Source organism: Apteryx rowi, unplaced genomic scaffold (genome assembly GCF_003343035.1).
Source record: "Apteryx rowi isolate R43461 unplaced genomic scaffold, aptRow1 scaffold_766, whole genome shotgun sequence".
Classification (NCBI taxonomy): Eukaryota; Metazoa; Chordata; class Aves; order Apterygiformes; family Apterygidae; genus Apteryx; species Apteryx rowi.
In genome coordinates this window covers 269,283-289,278 of record NW_020451056.1, presented here as the reverse complement: position 1 = coordinate 289,278, position 19,996 = coordinate 269,283, and the positions used below count along the sequence as shown (strand labels likewise).

Below are 19,996 nucleotides of genomic sequence, written 5' to 3'. Positions count from 1 at the left end.
TCAGGTGTGGGGGATGCAGTGCATGGGGTCTGCGTGCAGTGCAGAGCTCAGGTGTGTGGGGTGCAGTGCCTGGGGGCTGCGGGTCCCGGGGGGCAGGATGGGGTGACGCCTCCTGTTCCCAGGCCTTCCAAGCGGCTCTGCAGACCCAGTGGAGCTGGATGCTCCAGCTGTGCTGCTGCATCGAGGCCCACCTGAAGGAGAACACCGCCTACTTCCAGGTGAGGGCCGCGGGCCGCGGCAGCGGGGCGCGCGGGGCTGCACGCCGTCCCTGCGCCCAGCCCCGTCCCCGGGGCGCGCGCCGCTGCTCACCTCCTCTCCCCGGGCTGCTCTAGTTCTTCGCCGACGTGAGGGAGGCTGAGGAGTTCCTGAGGAAGATGCAGGAGAACATGAAGAAGAAATACTCCTGCGACCGCAGCATCACGGTCACGCGCCTGGAGGACCTGCTGCAGGACTCCCTTGTGAGCGTCCCCGCAAGCCTTGTGCAGGGCCCCAGGGGTGACCCCCCCCACGTGCACCCCACTGCAGCACCCCAGGAGTGACCCCCCCATCATGTGCACCCCACTTCATGGCCCCAGGGGTGACCCCCCCCAACATGTGCACCCCACTGCAGGGCCCCAGGGGTGTCCCCCTATGCGTGCACCCCACTGCAATGTCCCAGGGGTGATCCCTCATGTGTGCACCCCATTGCAGGCCCCCAGGGGTGAACCCCCCCCAACACATGCAACCCGCTGCACATCCCCAGGGGTGACCCCCCCCAACACGTGCAACCCACTGCAGGGCCCCAGGGGTGTCCCCCTATGCGTGCACCCCACTGCAATGTCCCAGGGGTGATCACCCATGTGTGCACCCCGCTGCATGGCCCCAGGGATGACCCCCCCATGTGTGCACCCCACTGCAGGGCCCAGGGGTGACCCCCACATGTGCACCCCACTGCATGGTTCCAGGAGTGATCCCCCCATGTGCACCCCACTGCACAGCCCCAAGGATGACCCCCCCACATGTGCATCCCACTGCATGGTTGCAGGGGTGATCCCCCCCACATGTGCTTCCCGTGGGGCGCAGCCCCCGCCAAGGGGACCTGGGCCGGGCCCCCCCCCGCGGGTCCCGTCGCGGAGGCCCCCGCTCACGGGGCGCGTGCCCCCGCAGGACGAGAAGGAGCAGCTGGCCGAGTACCAGGGCCACGTGGCCGGGCTGGCCAAGCGGGCCCGAGGCGTCGTGCAGCTGAAGCCGCGCAGCCCCGCCACCCCGCTCAAGGGCCGGCTGCCCATCCAGGCCGTCTGCGACTACAAGCAAATGGAGGTGCGAGCACCACGTGGGGAGGGACGGGACGGGACGGGACGGGGCTGCCGGGGGGCGGCGGGATCACGGTGCACAAGAGCGACGAGTGCGCCCTGCTCAGCAACGCCCAGCCCTACAAGTGGAAGGTGCTCAGCGCCGCCGGCAGCGAGTCCATCGTGCCCTCCGTGTGCTTCGTCGTGCCCCCGCCCAACCGGGAGGCGCTGGATGCCGTGCACAGGTGAGCGCGTGCAGCCGGGACCGGGCTCGTCCCTGGGCTCCGCTGCCCGGTCCTCGCCTCCCTGCCGCGCTCCTGTGCCGCCGCGGGGTCCTGTGCCCCATCTCCCCGTCCCTCTCCCTGCTCACGCCGCCTCTCCGCAGGCTGGAGGCCACCCATCAGCACCTCCTCACGCTCTGGCACCAGCTGCACGTGGACATGAAGAGCCTCCTGTCCTGGCAGTACCTCATCCGGGACATCCAGCAGATCCAGTCCTGGTCGCACGTCACGGTGAGTCCGGCTCTGCCTGGCGCGGGGCAGCGCGGTGCCTGGAGCGGGTCCCGCGGCGGCGTGCGGCCCCCTGGCACAAGAGCGGGTCCTGCAGCAGAATGCAGCCCCATGGCGCGGGAGCAGGACGCATGGTGGCGTGCAGCTCTGGGGTGCGGGAGCAGGATCCATGGCAGTGTGTGGCCCCGGGGTGCAGGAGTGGGTCCTGCAGTGGGATGCAGCCCCATGGCATGGAAGCAGGACCCACAGCGGCATGCAGCCCCAGGGCATGGGAGCAGGACGCACAGTGGCGTGCAGCCCCGGGGCACAGGAGCAGGACCCACTGTGGGATGCAGCCCCAGGGTGCGGGAGCAGGACCCACTGTGGGATGCAGCTCCAGGGTGCAGGAGCAGGACCCATGGCGGTGTGTGGCCCCAGGGTGCGGGAGCAGGACCCACGGCAGTGTGCAGCCCCACGGCGCGGGAGCGGGTGCTTCGCGTGGGGCTGACGGCACGCCGCCTCCCCAGTTCCGCACCATGCAGGTGGACGAGTACCGGCAGATCCTGCGCAGCCTGGAGACGCACTACCAGGAGTTCATGCGCGACAGCCAGGACTCGCAGAGCTTCCAGCCCGACGACCGGCTGCACATGGAGCGCGAGTACAACGCCTGCACCCAGAAGTACGAGCTGCTGCTGCGCAGCCAGGAGAAAGGTGAGCAGCAGCCCTGCGGTGCCCGAGCCTGCTGCCGCCTGCCGGGGAGCCTCCAGGAGCAGGTCCCCTGCACTGCACACCCTGGGCGTCGGGTGGTAGCGAGTCCCAGACACATCCCGGGCGGTCTGGGGGCCGCAGCTGCGCAGCCAGGGTCTGTCTGTGCCGTGGGCCGGCGGGCGAGCAGGGCTGTGTGCCGAGGCTGCGCTCTGCCCGGGACTGCTGCTGCGGCGGGGCGATGCCCGCGGGACGGGTGGCCCTGCTCACCCCTCTCCTCCCGCGCGGGCTGTGCCCCTGCCCCGTTCCCCGGCGTGGTGAGTCCCGCTCCGGCCCCAGAGACACGGCCGGGGTGACTGGAGCAGCCCGTTGGCAGGGCACTCGCTAACCCGGGCCCTCGTGTCCCTGCAGGAGAGCAGGATGAATCCCTGTGCAAGAACTACATCTCCCAGCTGAAGGACATCCGGCTGCAGCTGGAGAGCTGCGAGACCCGCACCATCCACAAGATTCGCCTGCCCCTTGACAAGGACCCGGTCAAGGAGTGTGCCCAGCGCATCTCCGAGCAGCAGGTATCAGCGCACACACGAACGTGCATGTACAGGCGTGCAACGTGCACACGCAGGGGCTTCTGCACCCGGACCGTGGCTGGTATCTGTCTACCTATGCCTGCACCTGTGGACAGCAAACCCCTTTGCCCTTATCTGCTCAGCTCCTTGTCCTGGGTACTGCGGGGCACCTGGAGACTGCTCACCCCACCGCAGTGGTGTGGTTTGATTTGGAGTCAGCTCTCTGTGATCCCTGCAGCTGGAGCTAGCGAGCTGCTCCCAACAGGCCTGGCTGGCAGGACGTCGCATGTGGCGTGACGTTGACATAGGAGATCAGCCCTGGGCTAGGCCGGGGCGTGCTCAACCCCAAACTGCAGCTGGCTGGAGCCAGGCACAGAGGTTGAGTAGGGCACCATGTGGAGTAATGGACCCTCCTTTCTCTGCAGCAAATCCACCTGGAGCTGGAGGGCATCAAGAAGAACTTGGACAAGGTCAGCGAGAAGACGGAGAAGGTGCTGGCCCAGCCAGAGCAGGCCAGCTCAGCCCCTGTCCTGCGCTCAGAGCTGGAGATCACCCTGCAGAAGATGGACCAGGTGTACAGCCTCTCCAGCATCTACCTGGAGAAGTGAGTGCCCAACCCCTGCGTGGCTCCGTGCTGTGTCCCATGGTTGTCCTGGGTGGGGAAAAAACACTGCATCAACTGGGGTGAACCTGGTGCAACTAGGGGTGGGCTTGAAGGTCTGGAGGCTAGTGGATGTTTCCCGGTGTCTTTCCTTTCCTGCAGATTCCTACCTGCTCCCTTCTCACCCCTCGCATGTTGGGCAGCACCTTGCTGCCTGCCCAAGCTCTGGGCACTGAGTCTTTCTCCTCCCTCCGTAGGCTGAAGACCATCAACCTAGTGATCCGCAGCACGCAGGGGGCAGAGGAGCTGGTCAAGAAGTACGAGGACCAGCTGAAGAACGTGCAGACCGTGCCCTCCGACCTCAAGGAGCTGGAGGCCAGCAAGGCCGAGCTGAAGGTAGCATCTGGGGCTGGGCAGCACCGCACTGGGTGCGTGCCGGGTGGGCAGCCAGGGCTGAGACGGGACCTGGGGCTGACCTGTGCTCTGTGCTGCAGCGCCTGCGCGCGCAGGTGGAGGGGCATCAGCCCCTCTTCAGCACCCTGGAAACCGACCTGAGCAAGGCCAAGGAAGTCAACGAGCGGATGGTGAGGGGCCACAGCGAGCGAGACGTGGACCTGGACCGCTACCGGGAGAGAGTCCACCAGCTGCTGGAGCGCTGGCAGGCCATCCTGACCCAGATCGACCTGCGCCAGCGTGAGCTGGACCAGCTGGGCCGCCAGCTGCGGTACTACCGTGAGAGCTGTGACGGGCTGCTCCAGTGGATCCAGGATGCCAAGCAGCGGCAGGAGAAAATCCAGGCGGTGCCCATCACAGACAGCAAGACCGTGCGGGAGCAGCTCCTGCAGGAGAAGGTAGCGCTCACAGCAGGGCGAGGACGGGCCGGCGTGGCTGGTGCTGTGGCAGGGAGGTGGCGAGTGTGGGGCTACAGCTCACTGCCTGTGTGTTTCCCCAGAAACTCCTGGAAGAGTGCGATCTCAATAAGGAGAAGGTGGAGGAGTGCCAGCGCTATGCCAAGCAGTACATAGATGCCATCAAGGTGTGCCCGCTCGCTGCGTGTGCCTGCCTGGGGCTGGCCCCCCCGGGTAGCAGCCTGGGGAGAGCTGGGGCAGGTGTGGGGCTGGGGAGAGGCAGCCCGGTGCCAGGCACGTGCCAAAGGGCGTGGGGACCTTGCTGGGTCTGGGGGTGGGAAGGGGGCAAGAATGGGCCCCAGATCGCCTGCGTGCCACGGCTTGCTGATGACGCCTCTCCCCGGCAGGATTATGAGCTGCAGCTGGTGACCTTCAAGGCGCAGGTGGAGCCAGTGGCATCTCCTGCCAAGAAGCCCAAAGTGCAGTCTGCGTCTGACAGCATCATCCAGGAGGTGAGGCGGGGGACCCCCGAGCACATGGGCCTGGGCTTCCCCAGGCAGGTCCCGGGCAGAGTCCCTTGAGGCGGCTGAGCCTGGGGAGCTCACCTGCATTAGGAGCAGCGCGCCGCAGCTCTTCCCCAGAGGGGTGGGCTTGCAGGGGGGCTGCCGTGCTGGCTTGCCCTCACGCTGGCCGTACCAGTGCCCGGGTGCCAGGAGGCAACTGGGCTGGGTGCTGGCAACCAGCAGGTGGAGAGGGGGTGGCTGCAGGCATGCTCCTCTGCTGACCCATGCCATTTCCAGAAGGAAAAACTTCTTTACTCTAAGGGTAACAGAGCACTGGAGCAGGTTGCCCAGAGAGGTTGTGGAGTCTCCATCCTTGGAGATATTCAAAAGCCACCTGGACAAGGTCCTGGGCAATCTGTTGTAGGTGACCCTGCTTGAGTAGGGGGGTTGGACTAGATGATCTCCAGAGGTCCTTTCCAACCTCAACCGTTTTGTGATTCTCTGATTGCGACGACAGTACGTGGACTTGCGGACGCGGTACAGCGAGCTGACCACGCTCACCAGCCAGTACATCAAGTTCATCACGGAGACCCTGCGGCGGCTGGAGGAGGAGGAGGTAGGGGAGCGGCGTGGGGGCACACGGGGTGGCATGACTCCGGCTGCATTTTTCTCTTCTTCATAACAACGGGAAGCATTGTTCATGATGACTGCCAGTCCCCCATCACTAACGCTGGCCCACGGCCTCTAACCCCGCTCTGGTCTGGGCTTCCGGGACCGAAGCTTTTGGCTTTGGGCGCAGCAAATTTTCAAGCAGAGAGGGCTGTCTGGGCCCAGCTGGGGTGGTACGCAGAGCTGGCTCCCAGGAGCTGCCCGGGCCACCCGGGCTCTGGTGTGACTGGTGTTAGGAGGCACTTCCCAGATACACGTAGGGCAGTCAGCATCTGCCTTCAGCATGAAGCTGTGCTCGGGCGCCGCGGGACCTGGACTCCTCGGTTGTTCTGTCTTGGTAACCTTTCTAACTCTTGGTTTCTGCCCTTGGAAGTCAAGCTGCTTTGCCAGTGCTTTGTCTTGGGGGATGTTTGTGTTGGTGGGGATCTAATGGAGGGTAAAAAACCAGGATGACTCTGGCATTCCTGCACCAGGTACTCACTCCGCGCATGCCCCCCCTTCTCACAGCACCCCTCCGCCTCACCACATGGCCGCAAGCAGCCTGCGCGCCCAGCACCTGCTCACTGCACCCCGTTTCCCTGCCCCAAGCCGGGCGTGCTGTCCCCAGGGCACCCTCCGGCCTCACCTCGCCTCTCTTCTCCTCTCCTGGCCTTTGCTGCACCTTTTCGGGTGGCACGAGGGGACTGTCAGTCCAGTGGGGCAGGGATCGAGCTCACCCCACACGTGTGCTGTCTGTTGGTGCCCAAAGCCTCTGGAAGCACCTCGGGGGCTTCCCGAGCCAGGGCCCTGCATGGGGTGTGCACCCGCCTTGCTTGTGGTGCATGTGATGCAACTGCTCTGCGACACGGGCCAGCGGGAGGCTGTGGCCGCTTCCTCTGCTCCTTGGAGAGATGCATGAGCAATGTCAGTTGCTCAGTCTGCTGGTTCTGCAGAGAGCTGGGGCAGGGAGGCATTCACAGTGGCCCCAAGACATCCCTGCTCCTGGCTGCAGACAGCCAGCTCGCCTGGGTTGTCTGGAGCTGGACAGTGAGGGATTTGGACCCAGCCAGGGCAGCACGGGTCAGAGCTTGGATTGCTCTCCGCATCGTCAAGGCTTTCCCAGCAGGGAAAGGTCCACCTGGCACCTCCCCTGCCACCTGCTCTTTTCTGTCCTGTTGCATCTTGGTGCTCTGGCTGGGTTTCTCGTGTCCCCCACGGTGATGGCTCTCTGCACTGGCCCCTCTTGCACAGGGAACCCTGGAGAGAGCAAGATAAGGCTCCCTTTTGCGGGAAGTCGTGTGCACGGGGCTGGGGCAGGAGCTCTCCCCAGACTGCAGTGGGCATGGTGGTGGTGTGCAAGCTGCTAGCATCCATCTCCATCGCCTCGGCCTTTGCTCGCACTCCATTCCTTGTTCGTGGTACGTGGGTCATCCTGCTTCTTGCACTGCTGTCTTGGTCCCATCACCTGTCTCCCTGCGCTGTGCTAAGTGAGATACAGTAGTTGTGCGTCCCCTGTCTGCCATACGTCTTCTGGAAGCTGGCGTCACCACCTCTAGCTCGTGGGGAGACCCAGGGACCCGAAGCCATTCCATGCACATCCTCCAGCCCCTCTGCCCTGGATCATCCCGTGTCTCGGTGGTGTGTGGTTGTGGTTGGCGTTTACGCCATAGCTCGGTTGTGTTCGTTGTGATTTCTCTCTCTCCCTTCTCTGTTTTCTCTGCACTCTCTTTCCCCTCCAGAAAGCAGCCGAGAAGCTGAAGGAGGAGGAGAGAAAGCGGCTGGCGGAGGTGGAGGCCCAGCTGGAGAAGCAGAGGCAGCTGGCTGAGGCCCACGCCAAAGCCAAGGCGCAGGCAGAGGCAGAGGCACGGGAGCTGCAGCTCCGCATGCAGGAGGAGGTCACCCGGCGGGAGGTGGTGGCCGTGGATGCCGAGCAGCAGAAGCAGAACATCCAGCAGGAGCTGATGCAGCTGCGGCAGAACTCTGACCACCAGATCAAGTCCAAGGTCAAACTCATTGAGGAGGCTGAGTATAACCGCAAGAAGGTGGAGGAGGAAATCCGTCTCATCCGCCTCCAGCTGGAGAGCACGGAAAAGCAGCGGGCCAGCGCTGAGACAGAGCTGCAGGAGCTGCGGGCACGTGCTGAGGAGGCCGAGCAGCAGAAGAAGCAGGCACAGGAGGAGGCCGAGCGGCTGCGCCGGCAGGTCAAGGACGAGAGCCAGAAGAAGCGGGAGGCGGAGGAAGAGCTGAAGCAGAAGGTGCAGGCTGAGAAGGATGCAGCCCGGGAGAAGCAGAAGGCGATGGCGGACCTGGAGAAGCTGCGGCTGCAGGCAGAGGAGGCTGAGCGGCGGATGCGGCAGGCAGAGCTGGAGAAGGAGCGGCAGATCCAGGTGGCACAGGAGGTGGCCCAGCGGAGCGCCGAGGCCGAGCTGCAGAGCAAGCGGCTGTCCTTTGCGGAGAAGACGGCACAGCTGGAGCTGTCCCTGCAGCAGGAGCACATCACGGTGGCCCACCTGCAGGAGGAGGCCGAGCGGCTGAAGAAGCAGCAGCTGGAGGCCGAGCAGTTGCGGGAGGAGGCCGAGAAGGAGCTGGAGCGCTGGCGGCAGAAAGCCAACGAGGCGCTGCGGCTGCGGCTGCAGGCCGAGGAGGTGGCCCACAAGAAAACGCTGGCCCAGGAGGAGGCAGAGAAGCAGAAGGAGGATGCGGAGCGGGAGGCCCGCAAGCGCGCCAAGGCCGAGGAGTCAGCTCTGCGGCAGAAGGATCTGGCGGAGGAGGAGCTGGAGAAGCAGCGGCAGCTGGCAGAGGGCACGGCCCAGCAGAAGTTCGCGGCGGAGCAGGAGCTGATCCGCCTGAAGGCGGAGATGGAGAATGGGGAGCAACAGCGCCTACTCCTCGAGGAGGAGCTCTTCCGGCTGAAGAACGAGGTGAGCGAGGCCATCCAGAAGAGGAAGGAGGTGGAGGAGGAGCTGGCCAAGCTGCGGGCCGAGATGGAGATCCTGCTGGAGAGCAAGGCCAAGACGGAGGAGGAATCGCGGTCCACCAGCGAGAAGTCCAAGCAGCGTCTGGAGGCCGAGGCCAGCAAGCTGCGGGAGCTGGCCGAGGAGGCCGCCCGGCTGCGGGCCCTCTCGGAGGAGGCCAAGAGGCAGCGGCAGCTGGCAGAGGAGGAGGCCAGCCGGCAGCGGGCCGAGGCCGAGCGGATCCTCAAGGAGAAGCTGGCGGCCATCAACGAGGCGTCACGTCTGAAGGCGGAGGCAGAGATTGCCCTGAAGGAGAAGGAGGCGGAGAACGAGCGGCTGCGACGGCTGGCAGAGGACGAGGCCTACCAGCGCAAGCTGCTGGAGGAGCAGGCCACCCAGCACAAGCAGGACATCGAGGAGAAGATCGCCCTGCTGAAGCGGTCGTCGGAGAGCGAGCTGGAGCGGCAGAAGGGCATCGTGGACGACACGCTGAAGCAGCGGCGCCTTATCGAGGAGGAGATCCGCATGCTGAAGATCAACTTCGAGAAGGCGTCGGTGGGCAAGGCGGACCTGGAGCAGGAGCTGAGCCGCATCCGCGGCGAGGCAGAGGAGGTCCAGCGCATCCGGGAGCAGGCCGAGCGGGAGGCCGAGCGGCAGCGGGCCCTGGCACTGGAGGAGGAGGGCCGCCGGAAGGAGGCCGAGGAGAAGGTGCGGAACATCCTGGCGGCCGAGCAGGAGGCTGCGCGGCAGCGGCGTCTGGCCCTGGAGGAGGTGGAGCGCCTGAAGGCCACGGTGGAGGAGGCCAAGCGGCAGAAGGAGCTGGCGGAGAAGGAGTCGGAGCGGCAGATCCAGCTGGCGCAGGAGGCGGCCCAGAAGCGCATCGCAGCGGAGGAGAAGGCCCACCTGGCCGCCGTGCAGCAGAAGGAGCAGGAGCTGCTGCAGACGCGGCGCCAGGAGCAGAGCGTGCTCGACCGGCTGCGGGAGGAGGCCGAGAGGGCCAAGCGGGCCGCGGAGGAGGCCGAGTTCGCGCGCAGCAAGGCTGAGCAGGACGCCAGCCTCTCCCGGCAGCGGGTGGAGGAGGCCGAGCGGCTGAAGCAGAGGGCGGAGGAGGAGGCACAGGCCAAGGCACAGGCCCAGGAGGATGCGGAGAAGCTACGCAAGGAGGCCGAGCTGGAGGCGGCGAAGCGGGCCCAGGCGGAGCAGGCAGCCCTGCGACAGAAGCAGCTGGCAGATGCGGAGATGGAGAAGCACAAGAAGTTTGCGGAGCAGACGCTGCGGCAGAAGGCACAGGTGGAGCAGGAGCTGACCAAGGTGAAGCTGCAGCTGGAGGAGACGGACCACCAGAAGGGCATCCTGGACGAGGAGCTGCAGCGGCTGAAGGAGGAGGTGACGGACGCCATCCGGCAGAAGGCCCAGGTGGAGGAGGAGCTCTTCAAAGTCCGAGTGCAGATGGAGGAGCTGGCAAAGCTGAAGAGCCGGATTGAGGAAGAAAACAAAGCACTGATCCTCAAGGACAAGGACAACACACAGAAGTTCTTGGCAGAGGAGGCCGAGAAGATGAAGCAGGTGGCAGAGGAGGCTGCACGGCTCAGTGTGGAGGCCCAGGAGGCTGCCCGCATGCGGAAGCTGGCTGAGGACGACCTGGCACAGCAGCGGGCGCTGGCAGAGAAGATGCTGAAGGAGAAGATGCAAGCGGTGCAGGAGGCCACACGGCTGAAGGCTGAGGCGGAGGTGCTGCAGAAGCAGAAGGACCTGGCGCAAGAGCACGCCAAACGGCTGCAGGAGGACAAGGAGCAGATGCAGCAGCGCCTGGCCGAGGAGACGGAGGGCTTCCAGAAAACCCTGGAGGCTGAACGTCGACGGCAGCTGGAGATCACTGCCGAGGCCGAGCGCCTCAAGCTGCACGTGGCGGAGATGAGCATGGCCCAGGCCAAGGCCGAGGAGGAGGCCAAGCGGTTCAAGAAGCAGGCAGAGGAGATCAGCGGGAGGCTGCACGAGACCGAGCTGGCCACACAGGAGAAGATGACACTGGTGCACACCCTGGAGATACAGCGACAGCAGAGCGACCAGGATGCAGAGAAGCTGCGGAGGGCCATCGCTGACCTGGAGCAGGAGAAGGAGAAGCTGAAACAGGAGGCGGCCTTGCTGCAGCAGAAGGCGGAGGAGGTACTGGGTTATGGGTCCCCCTTAGTGGTGATGGTATGCAGGGAGACCTTTCCTCCTCCCAGCAGCCATGTGGGCAGCTGGCCAGGCTCACACAAGGCTGGCCAGGGTCCAGGAGCCGCACTGGGCATTCACTGACGACCATCACTGCAACGCAGGCTGGTGCCTCTGTCCCTGAGCGTGTGCACAGCACTGGAGGCAAGTGCTGCATCTTGCGGACGTGGGCAAGGAGTGGGCTGCTGGCACTGCCCAGGAGATGGAGGCATCACTGAGGCTCCCCGCCCCAGTGTCTGGCCCCCCCTTGGTGGTCACAGTGAGCGGCTGCTCATGGAGCAGGACCCACTCATGCAGGTCACGGATGTGCGCAGAGCCAGCATCTAGGTGCAGCGAGGCAAACCCAACAGGGAGGTGCTGAAGCGGGACCTCCCACCCTGTGCCCTCTCCTGCTGCCTCCAGCTGCTCCTGCTCTGGAGAGGCGATCCCCACCACATGTGCCAGCTTTTTGGCCGTGTGGGATGTCCTACCTTATTCCTCTCCACAAACAAGAGCCCTCCCCAGCTCCTGGCCTCAGTAGCTGGGCAGGGAGTCCCTCACCCCAGCAGAAGAGCTTGTGTCTTTTCTCTGCTCGTTTCACCCATGTGTTGTTTGCTATAGCTCCCTAACCCCAGCTCTACCCCATTAACTTTTAACCTACGTAGTAGAGTGGTTGGGCGACTCATCCCACTAATGCACATGCCGATACCAGCCAGGTAACACCCCGCTGCCTCTCCTCCCAGTCCTGCCCGCTCCCCACCGCCCCGGCAGCACTGCCATCCCTGGCAGAGGGTGCTGTCTGACCAACACTCTCCTCTTTTCCACCCCAGATGCAGGTGGCCCAGCAGGCGCAGCTCCGCCAGGAGACGCAGATCCTTCAGCAGACCTTCCTGACAGAGAAGGATGTCCTGCTCCAAAAGGAGAAGTTCATCGAGGAGGAGAAAACCAAGCTGGAGAAGCTCTTCCAGGATGAGGTGAATAAAGCCAAGAATCTAAAGGCAGAACAAGAACGGCAGCAGAAGGAGATGGAGCAGGAAAAGCAGCAGCTTAAAGCCATGCTGGACGAAGCCAAGAAGCATCAGAAAGAAGCAGAGGAAAATGTCCGGCACAAGCAGGAGGAGCTGCAGCAGCTGGAGAGACAGCGGCAGCAGCAGGAAAAGCTCCTTGAAGAGGAGAACAAGAAGCTCAGGGAGAGGCTTGAGCAGATGCAGGAAGAGCACAAGGCTGCCCTGGCCCAGACACGAGAGATCATGATCCAGACAGATGACCTGCCTGAGGAGGTTGTGGTAACGACAACGCAGCTGATGGACATCAAAGCTGTGCCCAATGGCAGAGACGTGGTGGATGGCATAGCACAGAATGGGGAGCCGGAGTTTGCTTTCGATGGCATCCGCCAGAAGGTGTCTGCAGAGAAGCTGGCTGAGGCTGGCATCTTGAGCAAGGAGAGCTTAGACAAGTTGGCAAAGGGTGTCGTGAGTGTTGGCGAGCTCTCACAGAGGGAAGACATCAAGAAGTATCTGCAGGGCAAGAGCAGCATTGCTGGTTTGTTAATCAAACCCACCAATCAAAAGATGAGCATTTATGAAGCCATGAAGAAAAAGCTGCTCACCCCGGGCACTGCGCTGGTCCTCCTGGAAGCGCAGGCTGCCTCTGGCTTCATAATTGACCCTGTGCAAAACGTGAGGCTGTCAGTGAACGAAGCAGTGAGAGAAGGAGTGATTGGGCCAGAACTGCACAATAAAATGCTGTCTGCTGAACGGGCAGTAACAGGCTACAAAGATCCTTACACAGGAGACAAGATCTCCCTTTTCCAGGCCATGTCAAAGGAGCTTATCGTCAGGGACCATGGCATCCGCCTGCTCGAGGCCCAAATCGCCACCGGTGGCATCATTGACCCTGTCAACAGTCACCGCCTCCCCATTGAAGCTGCCTACAAGCGAGGCTACTTCAATGAGGAGATGAACAAAGTTCTCTCTGACCCTACAGATGACACCAAGGGCTTCTTCGACCCCAACACACAAGAGAACCTCACCTACCTGCAGCTCATGGAGCGTTGTGTGACTGACCCGTCCACGGGGCTGTGCCTTCTACCACTCACTGACCAGGCAGCCAAAGCAAGGGAGCTGCTCTATACTGACAAAGAAGCCAAGGATGTCTTTAAGAAGGCTACAGTGATGGCACCATTTGGCAAGTTCCAAGGGAAGACTGTGACCATCTGGGAGATCATCAACTCTGAATACTTCACTGAGGACCAAAGGCGGGACCTGATCCAGCAATACAGGACTGGCAAGATCACGGTGGAGAAGATCATTAAGATCATCATCATGGTTGTGGAGGAAAGCGAGAAAAAGAGCCAGATGTTATTCGAGGGGCTCCGGGCCCCCGTGCCTGCTGCTGAGCTGCTGGAAAGCAAAATCATCAACAAGGACCTCTACAACCAGCTGCACCAGGGCAAAAAGTCTGTGCAGGATGTGGCAGAGATGGAGTCTGTGAGGCAGTACCTGAAAGGCACAGATGCCATTGCTGGCATCCTAGTGGAGTCAACCGGCCAGAAGTTCACCTTCTATGATGCCTTGAAGAGAAACCTGCTGAAGCCAGAGATTGCCCTGTCCCTGCTGGAGGCACAGGCTGCCACAGGCTATATCATCGACCCTGTGAAGAACAAGCTCTATTCTGTTGATGAGGCAGTGAAGGCTGAGACCGTGGGGCCAGAGTTTCATGAGAAGCTGCTGTCTGCGGAGAAGGCTGTGACTGGCTACAAGGATCCCTACACGGGCCAGACGGTTTCCCTCTTCCAAGCGCTCAAGAAGGGCCTCATCCCCACCGACACTGGGGTCCGTCTGCTGGATGTCCAGCTAGCCACTGGTGGCATCATCGATCCTGTGAACAGCCACCGGCTCCCACTTGAGGTTGCCTACAAGCGGGGCTACTTTGACCCAGAGATGAACTCAGCTCTGTCTGCACTCCTAGAGGAGGCCAGAATTTTCTATTGTCCCAACACTCAGGAGAACCTCACCTATGCCCAACTGCAGAAGAACTGCCACCGCGACAAGCAGACTGGCCTCTACCTGCTGCCCCTCTCAGACAAAGCCATCCAGTCACAGCAGGAGGAGATCTACACAGACAGCCAGGCGAAGGAGTGCTTTGAGAAGGCAACCGTAGAGGTCCCATCAGGCAGCCTGAAGGGCCAGACGGTGACCATATGGGAGCTGATCCACTCAGAGTACTTCACGGAGGAACACAGGCGGGAGCTCCTCCGGCAGTACAAGACTGGCAAGGTGACCATTGAGAAGATCATCAAGATCATGATCACCATCATTGAGGAGACAGAGACCAAGAAGCAGGAGAAGCTGACGTTCAGTGGTCTCCGGGCACCTGTGTCTGCCAGCGAGCTGGTGGAATCCTGCATCATCAGCAAAGCCCAGTACGAACAGCTGAAGGAAGGCAAGAAATCAGTGAAGGACCTCTCTGAGACAGATTCAGTCAAGAGATACCTGCGGGGGAGTGACTGCATTGCAGGAGTCTATGTGGAGGCAACCAAAGAGAAGCTAAACATCTACGAGGCCATGAAGAGGAACCTGTTGAGGCCCAGCACTGCCATGGTTCTCCTGGAGGCCCAGGCTGCAACTGGATTCTTGGTTGATCCCGTGAAGAACCGAAGGCTGTACGTCAACGAGGCAGTGAAGGCTGGCATTGTTGGCCCTGAGCTGCATGAGAAGCTCCTGTCTGCTGAGAAGGCGGTCACTGGATACAAGGATCCTTACTCAGGAAACACCATCTCCCTCTTCGAGGCTATGAAGAAAGGACTCATCGTCAAGGAGCACGGCGTCCGCCTGCTTGAGGCCCAAATTGCCACAGGCGGCATCATTGACCCTGTGCACAGTCACCGTGTCCCTGTGGAGGTGGCCTACAAGCGGGGCTACTTTGATGAGGAAATGAACCGGATCCTCTCTGACCCCACAGATGACACCAAGGGCTTCTTCGACCCCAACACACATGAGAACCTCACCTACATGCAGCTGAAGGAGAAGTGCATTGAGGACCCTGAGACGGGCCTGTACTTGCTGCCCTTGCAGGAGCCAGAAAAACCTACAGTGGTGGAGACCACCCAGGTGTACACAGAGGCAGAGACACGGAAGGTGTTTGAGGAGACACAGGTGGACATCCCCGTGGGCAGCAGGGCAGGCTCCTCCATGTCGCTGTGGGAGATCATGAACTCGGACCTGCTGCCTGAGGAGCAGCGGAAGCATCTCATGGAGGAGTTCCAGTCGGGCCGCGTGTCCAAGGAGCGCATGATCATCATCATCATCGAGATCATTGAGAGGACTGAGATCATCCGGCAGCAGAACCTCACCTCCTACGACTACGTCCGGCGCCGCATCACGGCTGAGGACCTCTACGAGGCCACGATCATCTCCCTGGACATCTACAACCTGCTGAAGCAGGGCTCCAAGACCATCCGGGAGCTCTTGGACATAGAGACTGTCTGGAAACACCTCTATGGGTCAGGCTGTGTTGCCGGCATCTACATCCCCTCCTCCAAGCAGAAGCTCAGTATCTACCAGGCACTGAAGAAGGGGCTGATCAGCTCTGAAGTGGCCCGCTCCCTCTTGGAAGCCCAGGCTGCAACTGGTTTCATGATTGATCCTATAAAGAACGAGAGGCTGACAGTTGATGAAGCAGTCAGGAAAGGCGTAGTTGGGCCAGAAATCCATGACCGGCTCCTGTCTGCAGAGAGGGCTGTGACTGGTTACAGAGATCCATACAGTGAGCAGAAGATTTCCCTCTTCCAGGCCATGAAGAAAGACCTCATTCCCAGTGAAGAGGCCCTGAAACTTCTGGATGCCCAAATAGCCACTGGCGGTGTCATTGACCCACACCTTGGCTTCCACCTTCCCCTGGAGGTGGCCTACCAGAGGGGCTTCATCAACAAGGACACATACGACATGCTCTCCGAGCCCAGTGAGGTGCGGAGTTATGTGGACCCCTCCACGGAGGAGAAGCTCAGCTACACGCAGCTCCTGAAGCGGTGCCGGAAGGACGAGAACAGTGGGCTCCTGCTGCTCCCACTCTGCGACACAAGGAAGCTCACCTTCCGGGGGCTGCGGAAGCAGATCACCGTGGAGGAGCTGGTCCGCTCGCAGGTAATGGATGAAGCCACAGCCCAGCGCCTCCAGGAGGGCCTCACCTCCATTGAGGAGGTCTCCAAGAACCTGAAGAAGTTCCTGGAGGGCACCAGCTGCATTGCTGGTGTCTTTGTGGACTCCACAAAGGAGCGGCTATCCGTATACCAGGCCATGAAGAAGGGTATCATTAGGCCAGGCACCGCATTTGAGCTCCTGGAGGCGCAGGCAGCCACAGGGTATGTGATTGACCCTATCAAGGGCCTCAAACTGACTGTGGAGGAGGCCGTGCGGATGGGCATTGTGGGCCCTGAGTTCAAGGACAAGCTGCTCTCTGCTGAGAGGGCAGTAACTGGCTACCGTGATCCCTACACCGGAAAGCTCATCTCCCTCTTCCAAGCCATGAAGAAGGGGCTGATCCTGAAGGACCATGGGATCCGCTTGCTGGAGGCCCAGATTGCAACAGGAGGCATCATCGATCCTGAGGAGAGCCACCGCCTACCCGTGGAGATGGCCTACAAGAGGGGCCTCTTTGATGAGGAGATGAATGAGATCCTGCTGGATCCCAGCGATGACACCAAGGGCTTCTTTGACCCCAACACAGAGGAGAACCTAACCTATCTGCAGCTCATGGAGCGGTGCATCACTGATCCAGAAACCGGTCTCTGCCTCCTACCCCTGAAGGAGAAGAAGCGGGAGAGGAAGACCTCCTCCAAGTCCTCTGTCCGCAAGCGCAGGGTGGTGATCGTCGACCCAGAAACTGGCAAGGAGATGTCGGTGTATGAAGCCTACCGCAAGGGCCTCATTGATCACCAGACCTACCTGGAGCTGTCGGAGCAGGAGTGTGAGTGGGAGGAGATCACCACCTCCTCCTCTGATGGTGTGGTCAAGTCCATGATCATCGACAGGCGCTCAGGGCGCCAGTACGACATTGATGATGCCATTGGCAAGGGCCTGATAGACCAATCGGCTCTGGACCAGTACCGCTCAGGCACCCTCTCCATCACCGAGTTTGCAGACATGCTCTCTGGCAACATGAGTGGCTTCCGGTCACGGTCATCCTCTGTGGGGTCATCTTCCTCCTACACTGTCAGCCCAGCCCCCACGCGAACGCAGATATCGATGTGGAGTGACCCAACCGAGGAGACTGGGCCAGTTGCTGGCATCCTGGACACAGACACTCTGGAGAAGGTGTCCATCACGGAGGCGATGCGCCGCAACCTCGTAGACAACATCACGGGGCAGAGGCTGCTGGAAGCCCAGGCCTGCACTGGGGGCATCATCGACCCCAACACTGGGGATAAATGCTCTGTCGCCGATGCAGTGAACAAGGGCCTGGTGGACAAAATCATGGTGGACCGCATCAACCTTGCTCAGAAGGCCTTCTACGGCTTTGAGGACCCAAGAACCAAGACGAAGATGTCAGCAGCCCAGGCACTGAAGAAGGGCTGGCTGTACTATGAGGCTGGGCAGCGCTTTCTGGAGGTGCAGTACCTGACGGGAGGGCTGATCGAGCCCGACGTTGAAGGCCGTGTCTCCTTGGACGACGCACTGCAGAAGGGCACCATTGACACGCGCACGGCCCAGAAGCTGCGGGATGTGAACACCTACTCCAAGTATCTCACCTGCCCCAAAACCAAGCTCAAGATCTCCTACAAGGACGCGATGGACCGGAGCATGATTGAGGACGGGACAGGCCTGCGACTGCTGGAAGCCTCCTCCCAATCCAGCAAAGGCTACTACAGCCCTTACAACGTTAGCAGCGCTGGCTCCACCTCTGGCTCGCGGTCAGGCTCCCGGACGGGGTCCAGAGCGGGCTCAAGGCGTGGGAGCTTTGATGCCACCGGCTCCGGCTTCTCCATGACCTTCTCGTCCTCCTCCTACTCTTCCTCAAGCTTTGGGCGCAGATATGCGTTGGGTCCCCAGAGTGCCGTGGATGCAGGAGACCTTGCGCTCGCCTTGTCCCACCTGAGCAGGAGCTGCGGATGGGAGGCAGGCGGGAAGCGCTCTGAACTGCACGGGCCACCGCTCAGCGTGGCGTAAACCCCCCTCCCTGCCCCTTCCCATGTACTGAGGAACCTGCCCACCTCTCCTGCTCTGCATGTGGTAAAGCTGCTGGCTAATCACTCTATTATTTTTTTAATTTTTAAACTCCATTTTTCTTCCAAAGCAGTGCCTAAAGTTTAACCAAAAAGACTAGACTAATATATTAATATATACGATTGTTCTGACAGTATTTGTATATTAAGAGATGAGAGAGAAAACACACTACCCTCCCGAGATCTGCAGTCCCAGGAGCTTGCTGCCGTTCGCGCCCTCTGCAGAGCAGATCCCACCCAGCCGGTCCCGCCGCCGCTCGGACACCACGAGGCAGAACCTGAAAACAGTTTCGTGTTTTTGATCTAACCACTCAGTGACTCTTTTGTAATTAACTCCACCGGCTTCATCCCCCCCCCCTCCGCACCCCAAAGGAGGAGACAGTGCTGTGCCCGCGCCAGCCCCGCGCCCCCGCGAGTGGCACAGCACCGTGCCAGGGGCATCCCGCGCCTCCGGGCAGACCTCTGCACGCCGGCTCCGGAGCTGTCGCCTGGACCCTTGTCCCCGAGCCCTGGCGAGGCGAGGCGGGGGCGCGCGCCCCCCGCTCCCGCGCCGCCCCGCACGCCCTGGCTCTGCCTCCTAGGACGTCCCCGCGGAGCCGGCGCCGACCGTAAGTGCGCGCGGGCGCTGCCCCCTGCTTCCGCAGAGCCGCTGCCGCGGGGAGCGACCCGCCTGCCTGCCTGCCTGCCGCCGTGCCGTGCCGTGCCGTGCCGTGCCGCGCCGCGCCGTGCCGTTCCGCGGCTTCGCCTCCGAGAGGTGTCGCCTCCTCCGCCAGCCCGCTCGCTCGCTCCCTCCCTCCGGCGCGTCCCGCTGCGCTTCGCTTTCCCCGCCCGGCCGCCCGGCCTCGCGCCGCTCTCCGCTGGCGCCCGCATGCGTCTGTCCGTCCGTCCGTCGCTCCGTGTATCTGGGAAGTGCTCCGTACTAGGCTGAGTTCCTAAAACTGGGTTAGCGTAGCGAAGCGGCGGGTGCTCGTCGGCGCCTGCGCGACGGCTCTGCTGACCGCCCGTTCCTGGACCAGCCGGGGTCCGCGCGCGCCCGGCTCCCAGCGCGCCGCTCCGCCGCTCGCGGGGTCTCGCCAGCCTCCCCGGCGGACGCGGAGGCGGCGACGGGCCGCGGCACCCTGCAGCAGCCTGGAGGCGCTCCCGTGCTCTCCGAAACCGGACTCTCCTTTCCTTCCTCCTGGTTATCCTCCTCCTCTTGGTTCTTCTCGCCGTTTCTTCACCTGCAATAATGTTCTCTCTCTCTGTCAGACGTCTTTTTGCAGTCCCACCAAAGACATCCCTTCGCCCCTGGGCGAGCTCCTTAGCTGGGTCTCTGACGTTAGCAAGTCCTGGATCAGTGCAAGGGGAGCCCTGGACTCAGCAGCTCCTCGGCCGTGCTCGTCCGCACAGGTAATGCCGACCTTTCCCGAGTCTCTCTCTCTCTTTGGAGATGGGTCTTACGTGACTCCCGTGGCACGCGGGGCCGGTGCTGGGGTTTCGGCTGGGTGCTGTGTGCGTCAGGCTCTGTCCGGGCGAAACGTCCGGTTACGCTGGCGCAGAGTTTGGGGTGCACTGCTCCCAGGCGCGTGGGTGTGGATGTTGTTCTGCTCCAAGCGTGCTTCGGGGTAAAACAGTCCCCGGTGCAGGTTTTCCGGCTGTGGCTGGGACGTTCCCGGGCTGGAGAGCGCTGGGGGGAGCCGGCGGCCGCACGGGCGGGTGAGCGGTGCGCACGCGCGGGTTGGCATCGTCGGCGCTGTCTGATGGCTTCATCGCATGAACCAGTCTTCCTGTCTCATCCCATCTTTTTTTTGTTTTGTTTTGTTCGCTTTGTTTTAGTGTTGCTGGATGTCCATTCCAACTCCCCCCACCGCTGCCGCGGAGCCCGTACCCCGGCGCGGGGGGACGTGGGACAGCGCTCGAGGACTCTGAGAAACGCTCCCTCTCCCTTTGCACTTGCCGGAGAGGCCCGAGTCCGTGACTCGCGCGGGGCGGCGGGGCCCGGCCGGGGCTGCGGG

General features: G+C 62.3%; 1 protein-coding gene across 6 annotated transcripts in view; it reads left to right on the top strand.

Moving 5' to 3' along the window:
- The window catches only part of LOC112976771 (plectin-like), a 74,892-nt gene extending 56,726 nt beyond the window's left edge, over positions 1-18,166 (top strand). For all 6 annotated transcript variants that reach the window (XM_026088348.1, XM_026088347.1, XM_026088353.1 and 3 more), the window contains 15 exons: positions 123-218; positions 333-458; positions 1,147-1,299; positions 1,362-1,516; positions 1,657-1,783; positions 2,287-2,470; positions 2,876-3,033; positions 3,456-3,634; positions 3,889-4,027; positions 4,126-4,482; positions 4,584-4,667; positions 4,887-4,991; positions 5,500-5,598; positions 7,370-10,750; positions 11,611-18,166. In XM_026088348.1, the coding sequence (XP_025944133.1) occupies positions 123-218; positions 333-458; positions 1,147-1,299; positions 1,362-1,516; positions 1,657-1,783; positions 2,287-2,470; positions 2,876-3,033; positions 3,456-3,634; positions 3,889-4,027; positions 4,126-4,482; positions 4,584-4,667; positions 4,887-4,991; positions 5,500-5,598; positions 7,370-10,750; positions 11,611-17,946 (11,679 nt within the window). In that variant the 3' untranslated portion in view covers positions 17,947-18,166. The remainder of the gene's footprint in view (positions 1-122; positions 219-332; positions 459-1,146; positions 1,300-1,361; positions 1,517-1,656; positions 1,784-2,286; positions 2,471-2,875; positions 3,034-3,455; positions 3,635-3,888; positions 4,028-4,125; positions 4,483-4,583; positions 4,668-4,886; positions 4,992-5,499; positions 5,599-7,369; positions 10,751-11,610) is intronic.
- The last annotated feature ends 1,830 nt before the right edge of the window (positions 18,167-19,996 follow it).